We start from the raw sequence: 27,890 nt of genomic DNA on the forward strand, positions 1-27,890 counted from the left end.
ATGGATCTAAATTAGTCTCAAGAAGGAAATATCTGGTCACATAATGCTTTACGGTAATAGTTCCAAAGAGCTTCTCGCATCTTGAAATAAGGGACGGATTGTTTATTATCTTGATTCATGTGAGTCAAGTGTTCAAAAACAATTCATATAACCAAACGGAAGGTCTCAGGTCGATATAATTTTGGAATGCGCGCTATGAAAACGGGACTTAATTCATATGCGTAAAGTGTCGTCCCAGATTAGCCTGTGCGTACTGCCAAGGCAAAGCAGGAACGACACTTTCCGCTTTATATGGATTTTCACTAAGGAGACACTTCCTTGACACGAAAATATCATAAAAGCGGAAAGAGTCGTCCCTGAGTGGCCTGTGCGTTTGCACAAGCATGAAGCACCGTTTCCACATAGTGCGTCTCATTTATTTTCACTCAGTAGCGGTCGTTTCGCCTTACTTAAAACGTTGTACTGAAATACGCCATGGACTCGAGATATTCATTTCCAGACCCCGAGGACAAAATTAAAACACTTTTCATCGAACTTTGTTATGTGTATATACAGCCGCGACTGTGTTTTACAAAACAATTTAACACAGCGTTGTTTTCAGTGCCTGGTGCTATTACCGGTACTCTGTTAGTGTACAGAACGAAACATTGCAAACGGTTGTACTTGCACTCGACTAAGGCCAAATAAAATAGAGCACTAGAGCTCTGGGAAAACGGTAATTAATTTTAATTAATTTATGTGCGTTAAGCGTCGTCTCAGATTAGCCTGTGCCTATGGCACTTGACGCTTTTATGGTATGTCGTTCAATAAATTTTCTTCTCAGCGAAAATTCCGTTAAAGCGGAAAGTTTCGTTTCTTAATGGCCTGTGCGGGCTTATCTGGAACGACACTGTACGCACATCCATTAAAACATGTTTGTCCCAGAGCGAGGCTCAATTTGAAAAATATTAACTGTGACGCGAGGGGACCCAAAGGGGCGTATTTAATTGTAAATATCTTACATGTCACCAGTTGCTGAATTACATGGTAAACATATTGGTCCTTAAAATTGCGCCAATGTGTGTTCTAGCAAAAATGTATATAATAATACAATTGCTGCTACAAATACACACATTATACGAAGACACGTTGGATGCTTTCTTTGTTTATTTTATTTAACAATATTCAAGAACCATACACAATTCCAAAAGACAAAACTTTAACAACGCATGTACGGTATGTGGTAATCACGTGACAAACAAGATGGCGACGTCTTTGCCGAGATACAATTTTTCGACATTGTATACGTTTATTACTTTTATTTATGGCTAAAATGCCGCTAACTTTCCAACCATAACTTGCTAACATTGGTGCAATCGCGCTTTTAACTAAGCCGCGCATTCCGAACTTTTATCGATGAAAAACATTTACACATGCCTAATTATAAAGCCGAGTTTCATTTAAGATTATCCATAAATGAAACAAACTTTTATCATCTCAGTCATGTAGTATTGTTATTTCGCTAATTTGAATATCACGTGTGCATTCTTTGGTTAATCTATGATATTTTTTAAATTGTCATTTTGATCACAGCCTGATCTGGGACGATACTTTACGCACATGCATTTAGTCAGATTTTCACAGAGCGAGGCTGATATGTATTTAGAGGAATGGAATTCTAGATGTTCTCTTCATTAAAGTCACATGATTCCATGCTGATGGCCATAATTGCCCTTGGTGAAAGAATAAAGCTCATTTCCGGCGACAAATTGACTCCACTGGCAAGCGTTTGGGCGCTCGGAGCGCTTGTCAGGCGTCTCTTGGTGGCGATGTCACTGGTCTGTTCAAGATGATGATCACACGAACGCTTTCTTTTAACAACGTGTTTAACTATTCGAAAGTCTTTGTAGTCGTGGCGATTTCTTGAGCTATCTTTTAGGCTTCTGAACAAAGACATTATTCGCGTTATGAATAAGCACGTTAACGTCACTGATGCGTTTAAAAGTAGAGAAACGGCCAAGATTGTCGTTTTCGCTGCCGCCCGCGTGGCTGTAAAATACGTTGGCACGAATGTGACCCAGATTAACAAGGTCGTGTCAACGCAGAATGCAATATAGCGAGACTCCTTGTAGTTGTCGGGAAGTTTCCGCGTCTTAAACGCGTAGAAAGCACAAATAACTACCAGTACGAGATTGTACGAGAGCGAAACAAGAAGTCCCACGTGCGGAAGGTTACAAAATAGTTCCACGAACTTTTCGTTGCGGCGTGGCATCTGCAGTATCACTTCCGGGGGCTGCAGGCTCGTCGAGATGATGACGATGACAACCTTGGAAAGATAAACACACAATTAAGAATTTACGTCAAATCACACAACTGACTGACTGACACTACCTAAAAACCGCTTTTGAAATTGTTTAGACCTCATGCTATCTCTCTTGAAATCAACATTTTATATATTCCCACATAACGTAGGCTTATAGAGGTCACATGTGAAGACCATAACCCAGGAAATATTTGAAGGTTAGATATTTATAGATGGCTTTAGGGGGGGGGGGAATACAGCGTACATGAACCGTTACTCTCTCTTTCTCTCTCTCTTCACCATATACACAGTTATTCCCCTTCTGATACTAGTAATGTTTTGTGTGCGGAGCAATGGTTGTATTAAAATACACTTTGTATATTGATAAGTTACATTAAGACGAAGTGCAAAGTACATTATGGGCCTACAAAAGAACCTTCAAATATTTGTACCTGATAATAGGGAATATTTTGAGTACACGACAGATCACATCCGTCTGTCTTCAGTATTAACAGAGTTAGTACCCTTTGGAGGAAGTTAAATGTGCAAGAACCACAACTCTTTCTATAGTAGTTTTACAATTACCGGTATTGCCATTTAATTATTGTTTGTTAAAACATAACAACATATTGCTATTGTCATGTGCAAAGCAGAACTTGATCAGCATTGAATGGATTTAAATGCAACTTCATGTGCTGATAAAGTGCTTTGAGAGGAAGTTCACATCACTTAGAAATTTATTTGCAACGTGGCCTACCTGTGCTATGATCAGTGCCAGCGATATGGTCACCTGGCTGCTGTTGCTGATCAGACAAGGTTTCCGCGTCGTCCGCCGGCCGGCATTGAAGATCCGGTAGATTCGGTTGGTCTTCACGAGTAGCGGAGCGTAGATGATCGTGAATGTCAAGCTGAACCCCACGTGATTGACGTAGCATTTCAGCGTGTTGGGTTCCGAGAGGAAACTTCCGGTCAGACCGTACGTAAGCAGCGTCCCGAGCAGGATTATACCGCTCAGTTCTACGCTGAAACATTTAATAACATGCTCCTCGTGATATTTGACAAGCGTCGCGGTGACCCAGATACAAGTGATCACACCCAAGATGGCGGCCGCGCAGAGCCCGATCGAGACGGCGTTCTGGAGGCCAAAGAAAACGGGAGGTATTGACAGACACGTGGTTCTCATAGCGTCGTCCGGCCAGTAATGTTCGGGGCAGACTTCGCAACGTGTTGCATTGGTGGTAACGATTTCGTTTACTTTACAGGTCACGCACGCGTGACAGCAAGTTTGCTTCCGGAAGTAATAAATCGTGCCTATGGTGTCTGTGCAAGGTCTGGGACAGGCGGAGAACGGCAGAGTATGCTTGGTCCACATCAGCTCGTCGAAGGAAACCCGTAAGTCCTCGGCGGTCATGTCCCAGAACCCTACCGACTTAATGGCTGCATTGGATTCGTTATATACGACGCATTGGTGAATTTCGTATTTAGTTTTAACATCTCCAAACTTATTGAACTCTATTTCACCCAGCGAACCGTTGAACCGAATTGTTTTAAGTTCGTTAAATATTCCTATTCTTGAGACGCAATTCGGAATGTCTTTAAGAGTCCAATTCTGCGGGGAACAAAATTTATTCACAACGTTGTCGATAGCGTGCGCAAACGCATACACACTGTCGATAAGGAAGGAATCTACAAATCCGGGCTTAATAACAAATTTCCCGTCGGACGACAACAATTTAATGTCATTCGAGCTTGTATTATCATGTGCCGAAGCCATTAATTCGCGCAGCCATGGATTGTGACTGTTATGCACGCCTACATTTTTCAAATGGTCTCCAAATCGTTCAATATTTTGAGCATACGGATGCACGAATATTGAGCCAGGAAAATGACTGCACTTGTTGCCATCTTCTTCCAAAATTAAACTAAAACTGTCGCTGCCGAGCCACACGAACCGACCCACAACGTTCGCCTTACCGACGGCGTCAGCCAATGCTATGGCGTCGCTGATTTCAACGAACGCCACCACTACCCTGGTATCCTCGTGGGACTTAAGACGGGCAAGAATGTTTATGAAGTCTTGCTCTTGGGAACCGTAATTGATCTCAATAGATTCCTCTATGCAGACACCGTGTTTAACGGATTGAAACGTATTCTGTAACTCCTTCACGCCGTCTCTGCCATAATTTCCCTCGGAATATACAATAGACACATGGGACCAGTTAAAAGCGTGCAGGACACTAGTAATGGCTTTAGCCTGATATCTGTCAGGCGGAACCATCCGAAAGAAGTAGGGGAACCTGTTCTTGTCGCTCAAGACGTCGCTCGTCGCAGTGTGACTGATCTGTGGAAGCTTGAACAGACTCATGACATTTGCCACCACGATGCTGAGCGTACTTGTGTACGTTCCGATAACGCCCACGACGTCATAGAACGTCTGAACGTCACCGCCGTCAACGGACGGCTTGCCCAACGATTCCCCATGAACGTCACTGGCGCCTTCCCGTATCTTCCTCGGCATGAATTGGATCGCGCGAGCGAGGGCGATGGACGGTGATAGGCAGTCGTCCAGAATGTGAAACCCGAGGGTAAGATTGGGCAGTAAATCCGACCGGGCGTTGATATCCTGAACGGCGAAACTGAGTGCCTCGACGTTCTGAACTTTGCGGATGTCCTGAATGGTGTCCGTGCAGTTGAAGAGCGAGTTGGACGAGTGGATGGAGAGGATGGCGCCGATGTTGATGTCGCCCTCTTCCGCCCAGCGGTACTTAGCCATATACACGTCTTCCGGGAGGCCCAGCGCCGAGGTGTACACCAGAAGGAAACACACGACGTAACGGTATTGTGCGTCAGGTACGCGTGACGTCATCTGAAACACACATATTACATAAACTGATTTTTTATGTTTGTTTTGTTAGCTCGCCTGAGTTATCTCTGGGTCAATGAATAGAGCTATTGCAGATTATTTATTCCCAAAACAATTTTTACTCGTTCTTTCTTGTCCTTTCAAAACCACCCTCTCCCCTCACCCTACCGCCTCCGTCACCACTTTCTACCAAAGTCTAGTAGATATCATACATTTTTCAATACACCTATTCTATCAATGTCAGCGTTATCAGTGGTATAAAGAAGCTATACGACTATTAATCACCAAATCCCTTTATGTTGAGTTTTCGTAGATGAGATGTCTATACGGAACGATTTTTTACAACGATTTATATTTCAACGTCATTGTGGACTGGTTATGTAAATCCGGAAATCATGTTTATGTACGCACACTTTTACAAAAGGTGACCAATCTTTGACACGGTTACGAACGCCTTCGCTTTATTATTTCAATTGCGAGACACAAGATATTGACTTCGACGATTCCAGCGTAATGAATGTTTCGCACGAACTTGACGTGGACAAAAATACAATTTATATAACCTTCCCCAATAATTCAAGCTAAACTATCTAGAGAACAAAGCTCATTACGGTAAGGTAAAACTAAGGGAGCCAATGAGAACAATGATTTATTTTAGGAATGGTCTTAATGAACAAATTATTGAAAAAGCTAACGTTGATGAAATAATGGGTACAGAAGGAAATGCTTGTAGGCTCATTACAATAAACACGGAGGGAAAAGACCATAATTATGCGTTGGTCTGTGTTTACGTCAGTGTAGATACGCTCACTATTAATAGCATTATGAAAATCATCGATCGTGATACATCGACTAATCCGGAATCGTCCGACTGATTTATGCAATAAATCTTCTGCTGAGTAATAAATCATGTTTGCAACTATGTATCATGTCTACATAGAGCCACATGCAGGATTCAGGCAAAATATGGGAACTGTTGATAACATTTTTGTATAACACATTGTCATAAATTATTTGTAAAAAAGATTATATGTCATATTAGGTTATAAACCAAAGCGTTCGATTTTTTTTGTAAGGGGTATCATTCGGTACAATTTTTTGAAGCTAGGCGTTAAAAGGCAAATGCTTGATATCATCAAATCTATGTATACAAATGTTAAATCAAGAATAAAAGTAGGTAACACAATAAGGAATGAAAATTTTCCCTGTTTTTTGTGTGTTGGTTTAAGACAAGAAAAATCATTATCACCATTTTTTTAAATTTAATTTGAATGACTTAGAAGAAGAACATCATATGTTAATTGGCATTAATTTTGTCATATGCGCATGGCATTGTTATAATTGCAGAAAAAGAGGAAGAAATAATTAAAGGTTTGTATCTGTTATAGAAATAGTGTTTTAGGTGGATATTTTGTGTTAACACAAATAAAACAAATGTTATGATTTTTTAGAGGGCAATTTAGGAGGAATATTAAATTTTGGTACAAAGACCAAGCATTATAAATTGTTAAATAATTTACATACTTAGAAATTGTATTTACTACATGAGGATCTTTTTCAAACACTTAAAAACACTTTTCTTTTTTTAATTCAATATAATACATACAATGTATACATGTATATGATCATACAACAAAGTGATTGTACAAAGCAATACAGTTCAGACATGTTATACAAGATATGCTAATATATATACTTTTTTTGGTTTCCTTAAGATTAAAAACAAAAACAAAAAAAACTGGGTTAATATGTTTTTCTTTGGTTGTTTGTGATAGGTGCTTTTTTTTTTAAAGAGAAAAGAAAAGAACAACAGAATAATAGTTTTGAAAAATGATGAGTTGTATAAAGTGGGAAGAAAACATATTGGACTTGTGTGTTTTGTTGTATAGTCACAATGATCTTATAAGATTGAAAAAAAATACAAAAAATATTTTAGAAAGATAAACTAACATCAGAGTGAAATGTATATAAGTGGACAAACATTATGAGAATTTAATCCGATTCCATTTTTGTTCAAAGATTTGTAATGTGTCATTACTGAGGGCTATTTCTTTCTCAATCTGGATTTTTAGTTTAAGACTATGGACAACACAATTAAAACTTTAGAAAAAACTTGCGGACCAAGCCTCAAAGGCTGTTTTTAGCTTAACTCATATTTAGTAAATTTCCCAATATTTTCAATACATACACAATTAGAGTTGTTTGATAAGCCTATTTTATCAATTTTAAATTATTGGTCAGAAATCTGCGGCTTAACTGATTCAATAGCAATTGACAGAGTTCACTTAAACTATTGAGAAAAACCCCAACCCTATTAGGTGTGAATATTCAAACACAGAATAATTTTGAATAAAGGGAACTTGGAAGAACATCCGCGATTACTAAAAGAGCCATTAATGTAATCCGGTATTTGTTGAAAATTATTCAGTTAGAAGATGAAGTATGTCATGTGCTTAAATAGCCAAACGTGTGAGAATTTAATAAATAAACCAAATACACATTCTTGGGCAAAATCTGTTTCTAATCTGTTACAAGCTTTAGGCTTTCAATATGCATGGCTCAACCAAGGTGAAGGTGATGAAAAGTGTTTTCATCCTTGGTAAATGCTTGATGAAAAGATGATACATTTATCCAAAATAGGATGTCAGAACTTATTGATTCTTCAAGTGCAATACATTAAAGACAGTTTTGTAAATTTAAATTGTAACCCTATTTGTAAAATGTTAGTATAAATAAGTTTAGATCTGATCTTTATAGATTAAGGGGTTCATCTCATAGATTAGAAACCGAATCAGACAGATGAAATAAACCTGAAGCTATACTTTTTCAAGATAGAAAATGTCAACATTGCAATTTTCTTGAGAGTGAATATAATTTTGTATAGGAATGTTTCTAATGTGATGATATCAGGAAATTGAATACAAATAAATATTGCTTAAAAAAACCCAAAATTATACAGTTTATTATAATAATGCTATCCGATAATACAAGTACCAACAGAAACTTCGCTATGTTTGTCCATAAAGCATTTTGTCACAGTATACTGTATAAATAGTATTTAGTATATAGTATATATGCCTTAATATATGTTGCTTTGTTTTGAACATGTACGCTCTTGGACTGTATGTCTATTGTATACTGAATAAACGGTGCCATGAAGATGACACAGGCAAAATTTTATTTAGCGGTCAGTATAACGCGCGGACGCGATAGCTATTACTTGCGCCCACGATAGCTGACTAATGAGAATACGTTCTAGTTCAGTCATTTTCGAATGAATTGAACCAATTTTCTAAGTGCATTAGTAACAAAATGGTTGACATTTCGACAAGTTTCTTCAATTACTACGTAATCACGTTCTCTAGCAGTAATTGGATAATGGAATTTAGGACTACGACAAACATAATTGTTTTGAGATAGACCAAGTCCATGACAAACTAAGATGAGAGCTCATCGCAGCAACTATGTACTGTCGTATTCCAAATAAACCTTTTCACAATCGGTCAGAGATCGTTAAGTGATGTTAAGGAGGTCAATAATCGGTCAAGTTGTGAGACTTCTGACCAGATTACGTCCTATTTGACCATGAGATTAGTCAGTTATTAGATTACTAGACATTGTCGTGCATTCCAAGGTCAGTGCTGTACGTTCGCAATGTTTCCATGTACATATGATTGTTGTCAGTCGCTGTCGACCCTTATTACACTGACTGATACGATAGTATGTTTTTGGTGTTTTGTTGTACAAGAAATAAAGGTCTAACTTGATCTTCGACAGGTACTCCGAAAAAATCAACTTATGAAATAAGTATTGTTAAGTCATGCTTATAAGGACGGGCGAATGTGGTATATACTTTGGAAACCATATAACAAGTATGTTACACAAGGTACCGTTTTATGAAGATAAAATAAGTGTAGGAATAGATATAATGTGCGTCGATCGCTTGTCATATAATCAGGATATAACAAGAACATTATATTATTGTACAGCAATATCCTTGTATGCTATAGCTCCTTAATTCATGCCAATTTCCAAATGGTCCCCAGTCAAAGTTGCATATATATCAATATATAATGAAGGAAAACGAAAAGTACACATTTGTAATAAGGAAATGTACTTTTGTAATGTATCATTATTTATAAAATCGCAATGCTTCACAGAAACTAAATCCCAAATGACATCTTAATATAGATCCAGACAAATAAACACAGTTAAAGAGTACTTGATTATATGCACACTAACGTAACCAACTCACAAATATTACAAATAGGACATAATTCAACAAAATTCGTTGCAGCTACAATTCCTTCTATTTATGTTGTCTTAACATCGTGGTTGTCATTTATTTTTTGAACTTTTGAACAAATTAACTAACCATTCTTTCAAATAGTTTTAACAAAAATAGTTTTGAATATCTATTATGTATATATATTTATAACGTTTATATACGTAACATTTACAGTTCCTTTCTTTACGGTAACCTACTCATGAATGTCATTCAGCCGTGAACGTGTTGAGTGAATTTAAAGATGAGTTCAGAATACACAATTTTAATATAAATTCTGCAGTGGAAAAAATAGGGACACTTCTGCTAAAACTTGTCGCAGTCGAAATCCTCATAGATTATAATTACATACATGAAGATCATGCAGCGGTTTACTTTTAAGGGAAATACAACAGTTAAAGTACACTCGATTCGTACGTACTGACACAAGGAAGGCGAAGCGCAATTATTAATACCCATCGCCCACACGCACCCACGTTTACAGACCTGAGGCGTATGTCACATGTTTACATTAATTCTTAACCTTTCCATATGAAGATCATTAACATCTAATAAACTAGGGTTCAAAATGACATGTTTGCAAAATAAACATTTGAATGTTTTCTGCAGACCTGGATATCGGTCACGATAACGTATTAAATGACCTCGAAAACAAAAACCCTTTGGCATATGTTTGTTTCTTTACTGAGACATTAACTGAACCGAAATTTAATGAATGGATTGAGCAATAAAGCCAAACACAAGCATGAATAATGAAGAAATTTTGGCTAATTCGCAATAACAAATGGAATGCTCATTGGAAACCTACATATGTAATGTGTTTGTGGTAAGTCGATCATTACTTCATACAGAACAAAATCTATTTGATCATATAAATACACATTTACATGATAATTAGTAAAATCGGCAATGTTTATGTTAGCAATACAATTTTAAGCGAAACATGTAGAACGGTTAATATGTTGGTCATTTATAACTGCACGAGAACTTTTTTGTGTTGTGTCTAGAGTTAGGAGCTTCTTCAAACCTTATTAAACACCGAATGCTGTGCATGGGCTATCCAAAGGCGCTAATCCCAGTTTTGGTTGTTTGTTGACTTTGTTTTGTACGTGCATGCATCTATTGCATTTGAATAGTTCATACTTGTTTGGCAATGGTGCTTTGCCATAAATAAAATACCGCTTTTTATAACAGGAATTCTCTCCTGATGGTGCAGCTGAATGATCACTTAGTTCATATTTTGAACTGTCCCAGACAACCTTTTTTTTTCACTCACTGCAATAAAAGCGAGCGATTTCGCCGACAACCCACTGTTTTATGAAGCCCTGCAGAACAGAAAGTACAATACGTATTTCCATCAAGATGTACATACCTACCACAAAACTGCGCTTGTAGCATCAAGGAATAATGCAAGGAATGTATACACCTCCGAAAACCAGATCTGATGTGAAAAGTTTCCGTTAAATTTTGCTAATTTTCGGTAGGGTAAGTAAATCCAGTTCTATAATTGTTTAAAGGCATTTTTTAATTAAAATATCTTTTGGTATTTACAAAGGAGGTATAATAATGTATGTTAGAAATATCCTGGTTATCATTTTTCAGGCTTTATTGAAATATGGCTAATTGAAGTTGACAATGCAGGGATTTTCCCCCTATTTAGTACTTTATTTACAAATTTCTTGATAGGTATTCCATTCAACCAATGTCCTCCGAGTAACATATCCGCCAAGGTTTCTTAAAAAAACGGTTCTGGTGGAGAAATTCGACTATACATTCAACATGTTGATGAAACAATGATATGACCCGGTGCAGTGCCAAACATGTGCAGTTCATTTATATACTTAAACGCTCATTATTACAGCTGATTTAAGCGCTTTGCATGCTTGTTTCTTCAACTGAGACTATTTATATTCATTTTTTGGTTACTGTTTGAAATAATTGCGGAGTAAATGATACTCGTACGTAAAAATCAAACACATAATGTCCTAAACACTTACACTGGACTCTCTCAATTGTTCAATCCCCATTGGCTGTCATAGATAATACATAATAATAGAGCGGAAAATCGTGTGTTATTATGAGTACACACATTGTTATTGTGACTGCACATTTGTAAAAAAACATTTTTTCTCAATCTTCTTTTTCGACTTAAAACAGATTAGATTATAATACAAAGTCATTTAATATTTTAACTATTCAACTTCAATTGCCTTATTAAGAAAATAATGCAATGAATCAAAAGTGTACTTTTTATTTTACCAGTGACTAGCCATACTTGGCATTAGCTACTTCTAAGGTAAATAACTTTAGAATTTGAGGTAATGTTAAAAATAAACTAGCGGCTTCCTAAATATCAACAGTTTAATGAATACAACTGAAGCTGCAAACACTACTGCATACGAAAAGGTCTGCATATGGTGGTATTTTATACGAAAATAACTTTTTTTATTGGCCGAGATAATTTACTACGGTGAAAAAATAATCTGCGTCCTTATATTAAGGGTTACTATCATTATCACATTTAACGCATTGAACTGAATGTTCGAACACAAAAACCATATCCGAGCTAAACATAAACTTAAACTAGGACAAGTCCAGTTTTCGTAGAGCAAGGCTCTATTATTATTGCACAGACCGCTGTGATGTGACCGCATTCAACCTTCAACTTATTGGTTTGACCGTTGAGCTGGGACAGTATGGTGATAATGTTAGGCAAGTTGTGATACAAATGTTAAAGTTACTGTCCGGAAAGAATTGTATTATGCCTATTCGTAAAATTTGGCCTGCAAGGGTAACCTTTCAATTCAAACTAGGGATAGGGCGGATACACACCGTCTCCCCACCATAATAATTGGTTGCGAGTTTTATTAAACATTGCCTGAAACATGATAAAGTTACGGGAAATTATAGGTTGGTAACACGCCTGCACTGGGCGTCATATGGACGGACACGTGCATGGAAAGGGTAATTCCTCCTTTTTTGGAGAAATAAAGGCGCGAGGTCAAAGAAATTAAGTTTATGTTTTAAAGTTTGATGTTCTATGTTTGCATTAGTTTGAACGAAATAACTACCAGTATAGTGGATATATGTCTAAGTTTTCGGTTCTTAAAAGACAAATATTACTATCTTTATCAATGCATATATTTTCAATAACAGTCAAGCGGTTTGCCCACACGGATATTTGAACGAGTACGAACTTTTAGAAAAAAACAAAATGAAATATCGATAAAATATAGTTTGTTTGTTTTGTGTTGTGCATAACAATACTTCTTTACCTTTTTAAACAGCAAAATAAATGTCCAACTTATCTTTTTAAAAGTAATTTATCAGATTTCAAAACGTATTCCAAAGAATTTTACCGTTAACACGCTGCGAGGAACAATATCAGTATTACGTCACTAATTGTGAATCTTTGAAAGGAATATCCAACATATTGTGTGTTAGAAAAGCATAAAAACATCAAATTGTTTTTTCAATTGACGCCTGCATGATTCAGATAACGTTAAGTACGACATAACCTAGAAAGGGTTTTAATTCCTACTCAGCCGCTGTCACCTGGTGAACTGTAACGTGCTGGTTTTTTGATCGAAAATAACATTAGTTTTAATACGGACGCCGATCGTCTTTTTCTAGTTTAAATATAGCCATAGCAATTGGGTGATAAACGCTAATGACGGTTCTTGGTTATTTCAATTGGCTAACAATCTGTTCCGTCAATAGGAAGGACCGATATTGTTACAGGTTTCTTCAAGTGTATGTGGTCAATACTGTTATTAAACGTTAAGGTCAATATACTCAACGTTACAATAATCAAATGTTATCTTGCAATTTGACATGGCGATGTTGCTATGTTTATTATTGAGAAGATTTCATTGCTTTTGTTGTTGATGCCTCTCGTCATTTGTGAACGATAACAATTGATAAAACTGGAACCAGCCGTATTTCAGATATTTTTTCTGATTGTTACTTTAAAATTAATAATAAAAGATAGGACAGCTCAGCGGGGCTTCAGACGCCTTAAACTCCAGTTTCTCCAAAATGGACGTAGTTTTTATCTTAGACGCGTTCATAATGTATTATTTTTTGTCACAAAACAACGTCACATCTAGACGTATAGGTTAAGACATTAAGCGAGACAAAATGTGTATACATATTAGGTTCTATATAATCATTGTAAAGTTATGTGCTTTGTTTGTAATTTGTTTAGATAAGGCATGAACATACAGTAAGATTAAATTTTGTTGATAATGGGTTGATTTTTTTAAATTACAAACGGTCACATGTTCATACTGATCAGGGACACACTTTCTGCTTGTATGGTATATTTCTGCCTTGTATGGTATATTTCTGCTTGTATGGTATATTTCCTCTTGTATGGTATATTTCTGCCTGTATGGTATATTTCGATTCAATGAAGTCTCTTCATAGCGAATGTCCAGTTAAAGCGAAAGTGCCATCCATAATTAGCCTGCGCGGATTGCACGAGCTTATCTCGTGCTACACTTTACGCACTTGCATTAAAACCCTGTTTTTCGAGATTGATTCCATTAAATGTTAAAGTGTCATCCCTTGCTTGATTTATGCTTAAATTATGGTCAGAGAGCTGTAATAAGGCAACTGTTTCAACAAGGAATAATTTGTTTACGTCGATGTTGAATGGTTATTAAGCTTCTCAAATCATGCTCATTAATGTGCACCATAAATTGAAAAACACAAATGTTACCGATCTAACTTTGACATGTTAATGAACGCCATAGCTTGATTCTTTGAGCTGTGCTCTTGTGAATTGCGAGACACTAAGATATTAACATGCACGATCCCAGAGTAATAAACAGTTCGCACGAACATGAATAGGGCAAAAAATATATGTTGCATAACCTTTCTCCAATTATACAAACCAAACTATCTAGAGAATAAAACTCATTACGGTAACGCGAAACTTAGTGAGCCAATAAGAAAAACAATTGACTTGCTAAAAGTTCCTATTGCACATATTATTGAGACACATAACGTTGAGAGAATAATGGTAAAAGATGGAAATGCTGGTAGACTCGTTACAACAAACACGGAAGTAAAAGAACCTTATTATGTTAAGGTTGTGTCTACGTCAGAGTAGATACACACACTACTTATAGCACTATATAAATCATGCTTGCAGTTATGTTTTTGTGGTGCCATGAAGATGACAAAGGAAATATTTTATTTAGCGCTAACTATAACGCGCGTATGCGATAGCTTTAACTTGCGCACACGATAACTGACCAATGAAAATACGTATCAGGTCAGCTATTTTCGAAAAAATAAACGAATTTTCGCAGTGCAGTAGTATCAAAAATGGTTGACATTTCGACAAGTTTATTTTCTTCAATTAGTGCGTTATCACGTTCACACGTAGTAAGTGACGAATGGAATTTAGGACTTTGACAATCATAAGTTAGTCCTTTACTTAATAAACTTTTTGTTTAATTTATCATAGATGGTTAAGTGGTGCTAATGACGTCAAGTTATGAAAGAATCTGACCAGATTGTGTCCTCTTTGATCATGAGATTAGTATGTTATTTTCTTATAAGAAATTGACGTTCATACCCTACCAGGGTCAGTGCTGTATGTTCATATATTCGCATTTTTCAATGCAAATATGATCGTTGTCGGTGGCTGGACATCCTTATGACACTGAGTGATACGCATGTATTAGAGTGCTTGTTTGTGTACAAGAAATATAGATTTAAATTGATCTGCGACAATTACGACAAAATAACCAACGAATGAAAACAACTATTGAAAAGTCATGCTTACAATTACGACGGGTGATATGTGATTCATAATTATGACCCCGTATAACTTGTATGTCACAAAGAGCGTTACTTTGATATGATCAAGATAATAGAATTGTTGGAATAGAGTCAGCGTGAATCAATCGTCGGTCATGTTATCAGTGTACAACAAGACAAAAATCATATCTAAGTGGTCATATTATTGTCGTGTGTTCAATCACAATAATATCATTGTTAATAATAGGTCCTTAATTCTTACTAGTTTCTATTTTGCCCAAGCCAATGTATGCCATTTCAATCGGCATAAAATCCATAAAGCTTTGAACCTTTAAGTGAAATCCAAGAAGAATTTGAAAGGAGTTGAGACATTACAATTTTAACAACACATTCTGTAATGGTGAAACAACTGGTGCAATTTCGGCCAAAACTCGTCGCAGTCCAAATGCATCCCTCTACGATTGTATGCACATAACGGTCATTTGGCAGATCACGTTAAAGAGGAATTCACCCAGCAGTTCAACACGAATCGAGTAAACAAGATTCGTAGGTACATACGAACGGACTGACAAGAGCAACTCCTACCCCCTCCCCCGACAACACACATTTTTACAGGCCTGCGTCTGAGTCACATGTTATCTACCATTGATCAGGCACCTGATAAATATCAAGAACATTTACACATAAAAATCAGATTCAAACATATATCGATAACGTTGTATAGTAAAATATTGGCTGACATCTAACGACAGAAACCAAAACATAGCATGTTGGTTAGCCCTATATTATTTCCTAATCTAAGACAACATTGGAATATAAAGACATTGATTGATACTCTTTTAAAACATACACTGTTTGGTTAAGATAAAACGCATACAATTACCGAATATTATTTGCAAGCTAGTTAAGGCCCATCTGGTATTTTCAAAAAAAGGTTAATAAAGATCTGATGACTTTCAATTTAGAAAATAATAAATAACGGTACAACTATAACAGGACATAACAAGAACAATACCGCATCGTGTTCAATGTGAGCAATACAGGGCCTCAATAACCCTCTTGTATTAAAGATAATGTAACGCGTTTTGATTCTTGCTGAAAGGTAATACGATTACTATAGCCTTTCTCATTGACAAACATCAACAATTTTATGTACAACAACACATGCTGCAAACACTATTGTATACAAAAAGGTCTGCATATGGTGGTATTTTACATAAAACAGAACTGGTTCATTAACCGAGATTATTTACTCTCGTGAAAAATAGCCTGTGTCATTATATTAATGGTTACTACCATTAACACATGTAACGCATTGAACTGAATGTTCGAACATAAAAATCCTGTCCGAGCAAGCTTAAACAAGAACATGTCAAAGACACGGATAACCCACAATCAATTGCGGACTGCACAGTCCATGTATGACGACACATGCATTTAGCACAGTTTTCGTAGAGCATGGCATAAGTATTATTTCAAAGACAGCTGTAAGGTGTTTGTTTTTTCATTGCCCACACCGATATTTAAACAACGAACACGAACTTTTAGAGACGCATCAAATCATAATGAATTGTCGATAAAATATAGTTTGTTTGTGTTTTTATTATACATTATAGTACTACTTTACCTTTTTCAAACAGCAAAATACATTTCCAAATAATCTTTTAAGAAGTAATTTATCAGATTTTAAAACATATTCCAAAGAATGTTAACGTTAACACGCTTCGAGAAACAATATCATTATTGTTTTGCGCGCTGCAAAATCTGCAGAAACACTGGCGTATATTTCTGGGAACTACTCTAACCTGCCGTGCATCGATGCTACACTATTAAACCATTGACAACCACTAAAACGTTTACGTCTTTAATTGCGTCTTTGTTAGGAATATCCAACATATTGTGTGTTAGAAAAGCATACAACTAGCCCATTTCTTCTTTAAATGGCGCCTGGATGATTTTATCATTTAGATTAGGGTAAGTACAACATTGTCCAGAAAGGGTTTCAATGCCACCACAGCCGCTTTCACCTGGTAAATTTTGACGTGCTGATTTGGATCGAAAATGAAATCAGTGATAATTTGAACGCCGATCGTCTTCATCTAGTTTAAAGATAGCAAGAGCAATTGCTGGATGAACTAAGATGAGGGTTCTTGGTTATTTCAATGTTGTCTAACAATCTGTTCCGTCAATAGGACGGACCGATATTGTTACAGGTTTCTTCGAATGTATGTGGTCAACACAGTTATTAAGCGTTAAGGTCAATATAATCAACGTTAAAATAATTAAATGTTATGCATAATCGTGTAATTTTACATAGCGATGTTGCTATGTTTATTATTGAGCAGATTGTATGTCTTTTGTTTTTGCTTAATGTAATAACGACTTAGTAATGTGCGGACAAAACTTTATTACGATCAATTAAAACTGGAACAAGTCGTATTTTAGATATTTATTTTCTGATTGTTACTTTATAAGTTACGATTAACAGATACGAAAGCTCAGCGGAGCTTCAAAGTACGAAAGGTCAGCGGGGCTTCAGGATACGAAAGGTCAGCGGGGCTTCAAACGCTTGAAAGTAGTTTTTATTGTAGACACGTTCCTAATTCATTATTATATGTGATAAAACACAGTCAGATCTCGAAGTGTAGGTTAAGACATCGAGAAAAAAAGTGTATACACTTTATTTGCTGCATACACTTCATAAAGTTATGTGTTTTCGTTTTTTATTTGTTTAGAAAAGGCATGAAAAATCAGTGAGATTTAATTTTGTTGATAATTGGTTAATAAACAGTCAAATGCTTATGCTGATCAGGGCCGACACTTTCTGCTTATATGGTATATTTCATTTTAATGAAGCCAGTTCTTAGCGAACGTCCAGTTAAGGCGGAAAGTGGCGTTCATAATAAGCCTGCGCGGATTGCACGAGCTAATCTGGTACGACACCTTACGCACTTGCATTAAGCCTCTGTAACAACCCGTTTTGCAATAAACCCGTTTTGCAATAAATTTATTGCAAAACGGGTTGGAGTGTCTTATTGCAATTTGATTTTTTTACAACAACCCGTTTTGCAATAAACCCGTTTTGCAATAAGTTTTATTTCAAAACGGGTTGGAGTGTCTTATTAATTCAAATGGATTGGAAGAGTTTAAAGGGAGTTTCAAGTGTTGTATTTAAATACAATTGTTATAAAAATAAACAAAACTGTGAGTTAAGACTTAAAATGCATGGAAGATGATGCATTTCGAGATTTAATACTAATTGTTTCATATTGATTTGAAACGGTATAACGGAAGTTTTAAAGTCGTCTCTAACGTAAATATGATAAAACAAGGCTGAATGTTTATATAAAGTGATGTTCACCAATTTGGGAATTAAGTGAAGAATACCCAGAAGTGCATACTTGTATTGCAAAACGGGTTGCAGTGTTTCATTGCAATGTGCATTTTTTTATAACAACACTTTGTGCGCTAAACCCTTTTTGCAATAAAATCATTACAGATGAATTTATTGATTCAAATTAATTTGAAACGCTGAAAAGAAAGTTTCAACTGTCGTATATATGGAGTCTTTATACACACAATAAGACAGAGGTGTCAGATTCGACCTAAAATAAACATACATTAAAAGCGACCAATTTCATTAGTAAATGTGATAAAGAAACACAGAATGTATATAAACAGTGATCTTAACACTTTCATGATTAAGCGAATTTAACCCAGGAATCCAGTAATGTTATTGCAAAACGGGTTGCAGTGTCTTATTGCGATGTAAATGAAGACATAAAAGCCCGTTTTGCAATAAACTCGTTTTGCACTAATACATCACACATTTACTAATTGACTCCAAGTGATTGGACACTTCGGAGAAAGTCTCAAATGTTGTTTATAAGGATTTTTTTTCAAAATAAGACAGAAGTGTAAGATTAGACCAACAAATAAAAGGCAGTTAAAGTGATCAATTTCATGAGTAAATGTGATACAACAACACCGAATTGGTGTAGAAAGTGATTTCAACAAATGCAATACTCAATTGAAGAAAACCGAGAAATGCAATAATTTTATTGCAAAACGGGTAAGAGTGTCTTATTGCAATTTAAAATTTTCATAACAACCCGTTTTGCAATAAACCCGTTTTGCAATAAATTTATTGCAAAACGGGTTGGGGTGTCTTATTGCAATTTGATCTTTTTTTACAACAACCCGTTTTGCAATAAACCCGTTTTGCAATAAAATCAGCACGGGTTTAATGCAAAATGGGTTGTTATGAAAATTTCAAATTGCAATAAGACACTCTAACCCGTTTTGCAATAAAAAAAAATCATTTCTCGATTTTCTTCAATTAAGTATTGCATTGGTTAAAATCATTTTCTACAACAATTCGGTGTTGTTGAATCACATTTACTCATGAAATTGGTCACTTTAACTGCCTTTTATTTGTTGGTCGAATCTTACACCTCTGTCTTATTTTGAAAAAAATTCTTATAACTTATTCATTCTTAACAACATTGAGACTTTCTTCGAAAAGTGTCTAATCAATTGAAATTAATTACTACATGTGTGATGTATTAGTGCAAAATGAGTTTATTGTGAAACGGGCTTTTTCTTCTTTTTTTACATCGCAATAAGACACTGCAATCCGTTTTGCAATAACATTATTGGATTTCTGGGTTAAATTCGCTTAGTCATGAAAGTGTAAAGATCATATTTACATTAGAGACGACTTTAAAACTTCCGTTATACCGTTTCAAATCAATATGAAACAATTAGTATTAAATCTCGAAATGCATCATCTTCCATGCATTTTAAGTCTTAACTCACAGTTTTGTCTATTTTTATAACATTTTTATTTTAATACAACACTTGAAACTCCCTTTTAACTCTTCCAATCCATTTGAATTAATAAAACACTACAACCCGTTTTGCAATAATTGTTTTGCAAAACGAGTTTATTGCAAAACGGGTTGTTGTAAAAAAAATCAAATTGCAAAGACATTCCAACCCGTTTTGCAATACATTTATTGCAAAACGGGTTTATTGCAAAACGGGTTATTACAAGTCTCTATTTTTCGAGATTGATGCTCCAGTCATCTGTAGGTCACATTATGGACAATGCTTTGACCCTGATTTATTAACAGTTTGCCATCATTGGTACATTTCTGAAATTGTCTTAGAGAAAAACTAAATAAATTTATACTGATAGAATTGAAACGAGTAAACTTCAAAACAAAACTTTAAAACGTGAAAAACAGATGTTGAATCATATCCATGCTGTGTATATACAGATGTTCCATGTATATACAAAAGCTCCATGTATATACAGATGCTCCATGTATATACAGATGCTACATGTATATACAGATGCTCCAGCTTTGTTTTGTTTTTTTAAACTTTCGTGTAAGAGTACATGTTTATATCTTATTTCATGGAAATATGTGTAAATGTGTTTGTTTGCACGGTACTAGTTAGTATTAAAATGTAGATAGTTTTAAATTGCATTTAGCGTAAAAGTTAACCATTGTGGATTTAAAATCCGTTCCAACATTCAACGTGTAAACTGTATATGAATCAGGGTCAAACATAAGCCCTCACACAATTCAAACATTTTACGCAAGAACGAAAGTGTATGCGGAAAATGCCGTCCATAATTAGCCTGCGCGGATTGCACGAGCTACTGAAATTGATCCCATTAAAAGATTTAGTGTGGTCCCTATATTGGTGTTTTATGATTGAAATTTGGTTAGTGAGATGTCATAAATGAACGATTTCATCAAGGAATACTTTTTTAAGTCGATGTGGAATGGTTATTGAACTTCGCAAATCATGCTAATGTTAGCACACCTAAAATTGCAAAACGCAATAGTTGACCGATCTTTAACAAGTTAATGGTCGCCTTCGCTTGATTTTTTAAACTGTGTACTTGCGATTTACAAGACACGACGATAATAACTTGGACACTCCCAGCGTAATGAAGGCTTCAAACGAACATGGATTGGACAAAAATATATATGTTAATAACCTTTCTCCAATAATGCCTAATAAACTATCTAGAGAATAAAACTCATTACGGTAAGACGAAACTAAGTGAGCCAATAAGGACAATGATTTATTTGAGGAATGTCTTTAATGAACTAATTATTTAGAAAGCTAACGTTGAGAGAATAAATGGTAAAGAAGGAAATGCTGGTGGACTCGTTACAACAAACATGGAAGAAAAAGAACCTTATTATGTTCATGGTTGTGTTTACGTCAGTGTTGATACGGATACTTAGTATATCTCTAAATAAAACATGTTCACAAGTATGTATTAACGGTGCCATCACAATGACAAATGAAATATTTTATAAGGCATTCACTAAAAAGCTCTGACGCGATAGCTATTACTTGCGCACACGATAGCTGACCAATCAGAATACGTATCAGGTCAGCCATTTTCGAAAGAATTGAACCAACTTTCTCAGTGCAATAGTAACAAAATGGTTAACATTTCGACATGTTTCTTTGTACAATTACTGCGATATCACGTTCGCGCGAAATTATTGGAGACTGGAATTTAGACTATGACAAACATAATTGCTACAATAAGACCAAATCCATTACAAACTAAGATGGTAGCTCATCGCTGCAGTAATGTTTAGTCCTTTTCCTCAGACACATTTTCAAAGTCGATCAGAAATGGTTTGGTGGTGTTAATGGCGCATTAATCGGTCAAGTTATGAGATAATCTGACCAGATTTCGTCATATATGATCATGATATTAGTCTCTTATTAGATTACTAGACATTTCCGTGCATTCAAATCCAAGGTAATAACTGTGAACTCGCATTGTTCCCATGCAATTATGATTGTTGTCAGTCGCTGTCGTCTCTTGTGACACTGAAGTATACACATACAGCATGGGTGTTTTGTTGTACTGGAAATATTGGTCGAACTTTATTTTCGACAGGCATGCCGAAAGAATAAACGAATGAAAGAAACTATTGAAAGTCATACTTACTATTAGGACGGGTGATATGTGGTGTATAATTATGACCCTGTATTACTATTATGTCACAAGAGCGTACCGTAGATATGATCAATATAATTAATGTTGAAATAGATTTTAAAGTGCGTCAATCGTCTGCCATGTTATCAGTGTATAACACAAAAACTAATATCCATGTGGTCATTTTATTGTCATGTGTTCAATCTGAATAATATCCTTGTAAATAATAGGTCCTTTATTCTCAATTGCTGCTATTTTGCCCCCAGCCAATGTCTGACATTGCAATTGATTTCCTGTATAAAACGCCTTATGACGATAAATGAAAAAGACTACCGCGCACTATTACTGATACAACAACTTGATCCAATCAAGATATTAGATAATACCGAAGCATGCAAGAAATTTACGCTGATTATGTACATCAATCAAGTACTCCGAATTCGAATGACTGTTCGCTTAATTGAAATTGTTAGATTGTTTGGATTGCAAATTTAATTTAAATCTACGTTATCAGACTGTAAAATTGCTTTTGTAAATATAACGTATACAACATAAATTATTCACAGAGGGAAGGGATCAAAGAGGAATTACAGATTAATTTGCCTTATTTCTAAGAATGTATAACTTTAAATTAAATACATTGTGACATTATGTTAAATGCTGCATTTAACCATGTTTTGTAGCTATTATTTGCTCATATAGATGTTGCATACACATCCAGTATAAATATAACTCTGTATTGTGCCTGTGCTGCTTAAATCACATGTCATCGGGATTAACATTGTTTTATTTGTTGTGTTTCAACAATATTAAAACTTTTATTTTATTTTATTTTATTTTCTTGATTACGACGACATACTTTAACGGTTCCATATATAGCTAGATATACTGTAAACATGTGAATAAAACGAGTTTTGGTTAAACATCTGTAAAGTTAATCCATTACTCGTTTTTAATATGTGTTCAAAGACACTTACTATATTGATGTATTATGCACTATCATATTGTTTAACACTAGAAACTTTTAAGTTAATATGTAATACAAATATGTCTTGATTTAATAGATTTAAATAAAAATAGAAAATTAAAAATATATATTTTCACAAGAGTGTTTTTACAATTAACTTAGTTGTTCGTTAACTTGGGTCCCGATTAAAATGAAAAAAACACACACAACAAACAAGAACATATAAATTCCTTGAGCATTCTATATAAAAACATATTAACTCTATGGAATCTTTAATCAATTCTTTAAAACAGAAATTGGCCATGCAAGTTTCGAAATTGTAGCTATTTTTTGTACAAAGTTATTTATTTTATGCGGCTGTGAGCTCATAAGCCCATTTTCCTGGCAAGTCGGCCCCTTGCGAGATTCACTGATTTTTGTCTCATCCATGAACACATTGAAAATTGTATGTCTTCATCAAAATAAAGTTAAGCAGATTAACAGATCAGATATGTCTTCATTTACAGATTCTTGTCAGTTCTATGGAGGAATCCGATCAAATATTTGCTTTGATAGGATTGCTCAGCATGTCGAACAATTGTTGCTTAATATCTTACCAGCATAGTATAATTTCCTTTCAAAATCTGCCATTGATGTATCAATTATTTTGAAACAAAAACGCAACATATATGTGATTGTATCACCTAAATACAGATAACATTTCAATTACTGAAATTTTAAAAGAATTATTTAATAAATTAAAAAACAAAATTGTGTTTGCTCAATCTGTAGGAATGTCTGAAACTATTGGAAAATACTATATATAGTATATTGGATTGTATTATGCGGTTTCATAACTTAGCTTGCCGATTTTAACACGTTTCAAGTACAATAATTTAAATGTACTTGTAGTTCAATAAAACCTTCTGTAAAAATATCAAAGTGAACACCACATCGAACTGCCTCCTCCATGTTTTATTGTCTCAATCTACATACGTCAATTCTAATACACCAACAAGATTGTGAAACACGTACTGCAACCGGTACAATTTTGAAGAAATTATTGTTTGTTCTTAATGTTATCTCAAAATTGTTCAATTTAAGTATACAAGAAATGAAGCGGATTGATAATGATTGAGGAGCATTAGAAGAAGTATCAGCAGCAGATGATGTAGTTGTAGTTGTGCAAGTATTCTTATTAGTAGATTAAGTATAAGAAGAAGTAGTAGTAGTAGCACTCATAGAAGTTAGTAGTTGCAATAGTTGTTGTAGACAAAGTTAAAAAGTAGTAAAAGTAGTAGTAGAGGAAGTACTAGTAAAAGTTGTTTTTTCGTTGTTGTAATTTAATAGCAGTTCACACTAGACATACAATGTTATATTCATGAATGTACGTTGATGTTCTGACATTTTACTACAAATGTTTAGAGATCCGCAACAGAAAATTACGCAGCAATAACGTTCACGTTTCGAACTTAGTTGTCATGCCATCTGAAATATTTGTGGTGGTATTGTGAATCATTCTAAGAATAAAGGCTAAGAGATTGTCTTTAGTTTTCATATTTGGATTAATATGTATATTCTTGGTTGTAATCTTTGAACATTCTTTGTTAAAAAATAATTTAAAGTGCATCGTTTTTTGAAAAAGCATTAAATCATATATTAACATTTCTAAATTCTGATATAAAATTGGTCTCAGAAAGGTTAAGAATACACCCCAAGACCGCTGCATAACAAATATGGTTACTATTGAATGCTCATTGAAAACAAACTACCAATTTTAGGTTTTTGTGATACTTTTTTACAGAACAAAACTATTCAAATGTATCAAAATATGCAATAAATAGTTAAATCAGCATGTTTTGGCAATACAATTTGAATTGACGTGTAATGTTGATCACTTTAGAACCCCGTGCGTATATTTTTTGTGTTGAGTGTGAGGTGTGGAGCTCCTTTAAACTGTATTCCTTATTTTCCCCCAAATTCATGGCATGGACGATCCATTCCATCATCCTTGTTGTGCTCGTCATTTCATTTGTTTAGTGCTATCCGTCTCATTTACTACAATTTTGTTTGCGCCGTGTTTTTTGGCAAACGTTTTCTTGTCATAAATAAATGACCGCATCCTAGAACAAGGTTTCTCTCTTGCTGGTGCACTTGAAGGTTTTTCTTGTGCTTACTAGCACATTTCTAGACAAGTTATTTTTATTAGAAACCATAACATTAAAGGCGTACTATTTCAGCGATAACCCGCTGTTTTATGCAGCCCTGCAGAATATAAAGTGAAAGTACAATATACTGTTCCACTTATTTACCTTCCACGATCTGCAATCGCTTCATCGGTAAATAATGCGAGGATTGTATAGGTATGAGGTTTAAGTCCTGTTACAATCATACAATCTCTTATCATTGTATACATTTCTTGATAAACACGTGCATTTCTTCACTCCAAATATTTACATATGCTATCGGTTTGTGAAGTTTCATGCGTCATGTGTGTGTTTTTTAAGTACCTAATACACACAATTTACAAAACACAATAACATTAGAACTTTTTAAAATATTAAATTACAGTTTTCCAAACTTAGTTGATCTATGATAATTTACCGTAACGAGAACCAAAATATTACTTGATCTTGGTACATTTCACACGACAACGAGCACCTTGAAACGAAAAGGAATGCATTTGTAAATCTCGACTATACATTTCGAATTAAATTCAGCTGATAAATATTTCGGACTACCTCAACTACATTCTGAACACGGAGACAAATACCGAATGTTTAAGAAAGCAATATTGAGCAGTAAGAAAGAAAAAACGCTAACATAAGCTAGACAAATCTTCAAGCCTATGGCATCGAACTGGTGAGACACCAGGTGCCACTGTTGATACGTTTTCTTTTTATTTTGGTAGAAAAAAAGCCTTTATCAATGAATAATTAAATAACACATAATAGCTACAAAAACTTGATCACTTGAAGTCCAGATCCGAAAACCAGATATTGAATTAGCAAAGCATATTTTCCACTTTTAAGGATAATCGTAAACGATTATAATTAGAGTTCATGGAAACACCTGAATCCTTTCTAGTGTAAGTACATTGGGTGATCTCTGAGACCTCCAATAGTCCGTCGTCCTACATCCACAATTTCTTAAAAAGAAATCATCACGCAAACCAGAAGGCCTTACCTTTGAAAGTTCTCGGGAATGAGCAATGGGTATTATTGTACACAAATGATATAAATTTCGTTCTGTTGAATAAATATGTCTATAGAGTTTAAGTACCATAGGGTTTAGTAAGTGAAACTTTTAGACAACTTCTCCTATCCCACTGAGAGAATTTAAATCGAATTTAGGATGATTCTAATGTGAATCTCTACAAGTTATATATAGGCCTTGCTCTGTGGATGGAAAAGGGGGTTTCATGCATGTGCGTAAAGTGTCGTCCCAGATTAGCCTATGCAGTCCGCACAAGCTAATCAGGAACGACACTTTCCATTTTTTATGATTTTTTTCGTTTAAAGAAAGAAAGCAAAAATCAAGTTTAGGCGTCAAGTGACGTCCCTGATTAGCCTGTGCGGACTGAACAGGCTAATCTGGTACGACACTTTACACACATGCATTAAACCCCCTTTTCACAATGCGCGGCTCAGATACACGGTGCCACACCTTTGCACCTTTGCACCATTATGAAAAATGGTCCTCTACTTAACACATGAATGTATAAAACATTCTTGTATGAGCGAACTTTCATTATCGTGGACACTAAAACAGAAAACAAATCTTTAAAAAAAAACATAATTTGTTAGATTTTCATTATAATTTCACAGAAATATATCTTAGTTATAATCGTTCGAAGTAAAAAATATATTGCAGTTAATCGGTAAACACGGACGCCCACAGGTCATTACTGAAATTGATTTCATGTTCATAGATAATATTACAAAGGCATTTTATGTTTTTACAATTTTGCTTTATTTGCCTGTGTATAGAAAACATACAATTAATGAAAAAATACGTTTGAATGTTACCAGTGACAAGCCATACTTATAGTGAGATACTTATAAGGTAAAGAACACTCGGATGTATTTTCAACAAAAACTGAAGGCTTCCTGTCAGATTGTATTTCTCATTCAGTCGCAATGGAGATTTCAATCGTGTATCGTTGAAAAACTGACCAAGCAATCTTCTTGATACGACATTGTTACATGAATACATTGATTGTGACTCTGATTAAACATACAAGAATTAAACAAAAAATAATCTGGACTGCACAAAACAGACGAAAACGTTCAATAGGGTAATTCCTTTTATTTTGTTTTATGTTTTTGGTGTATAACCGCTCATGTCCAAAGAAAAGATGTTTAAATGATGTTCAACATGACCTGTAGTTTGAAATGAAATAACGATAGTGGAAAAATGGATACGTTTTCTATTTAAAAAAGGGTTTATGTCATCTCCCTCTGTTTCAATGCACTTTTTTGAGAAAACAAGCGGTCCGTTTTTGTTTTCATTCAAACAAGTATCAACACGAATATTTGAACAAATAGTGCGTTTTTTAAGAGACGCAACAAAACATGCAACATCAATACACTATAGTGTATTGTTTATTTATTACAAATACAAGTTCTACTGTACCTTTTTAACAGCAAAAAGAAATTTCCAAATAATGCCGTGTTTTTGTTAATTTCACAGATTTATTATTAGTTCAACACATTTTAACATTAACACGATACGACTAAAATTTAACATAGTTGTGTTGCG

The 27,890-nt window shown here is 34.9% G+C and overlaps 1 protein-coding gene across 2 annotated transcripts; it reads right to left on the reverse strand.

The window, feature by feature from the left end:
• LOC127845120 (metabotropic glutamate receptor 2-like) lies at positions 1 to 27,890 on the reverse strand. 2 transcript variants are annotated; one of them, XM_052375819.1, is made up of 3 exons: positions 27,765 to 27,890; positions 3,039 to 5,147; positions 1 to 2,305 (listed from the first exon to the last, which is right to left on the reverse strand). In XM_052375819.1, the coding sequence occupies exons 2-3, from the start codon at positions 5,145 to 5,147 to the stop codon at positions 1,658 to 1,660; spliced, it is 2,757 nt and encodes a 918-aa protein (XP_052231779.1). In that variant the 5' UTR covers positions 27,765 to 27,890; the 3' UTR covers positions 1 to 1,657. The 2 variants fall into 2 exon arrangements, with proteins under 2 accessions (XP_052231779.1, XP_052231780.1); XM_052375820.1 differs by lacking the exon at positions 27,765 to 27,890 and adding an exon at positions 5,267 to 5,330.

This window comes from Dreissena polymorpha, chromosome 9 (genome assembly GCF_020536995.1).
Source record: "Dreissena polymorpha isolate Duluth1 chromosome 9, UMN_Dpol_1.0, whole genome shotgun sequence".
NCBI lineage: Eukaryota > Metazoa > Mollusca > Bivalvia > Myida > Dreissenidae > Dreissena > Dreissena polymorpha.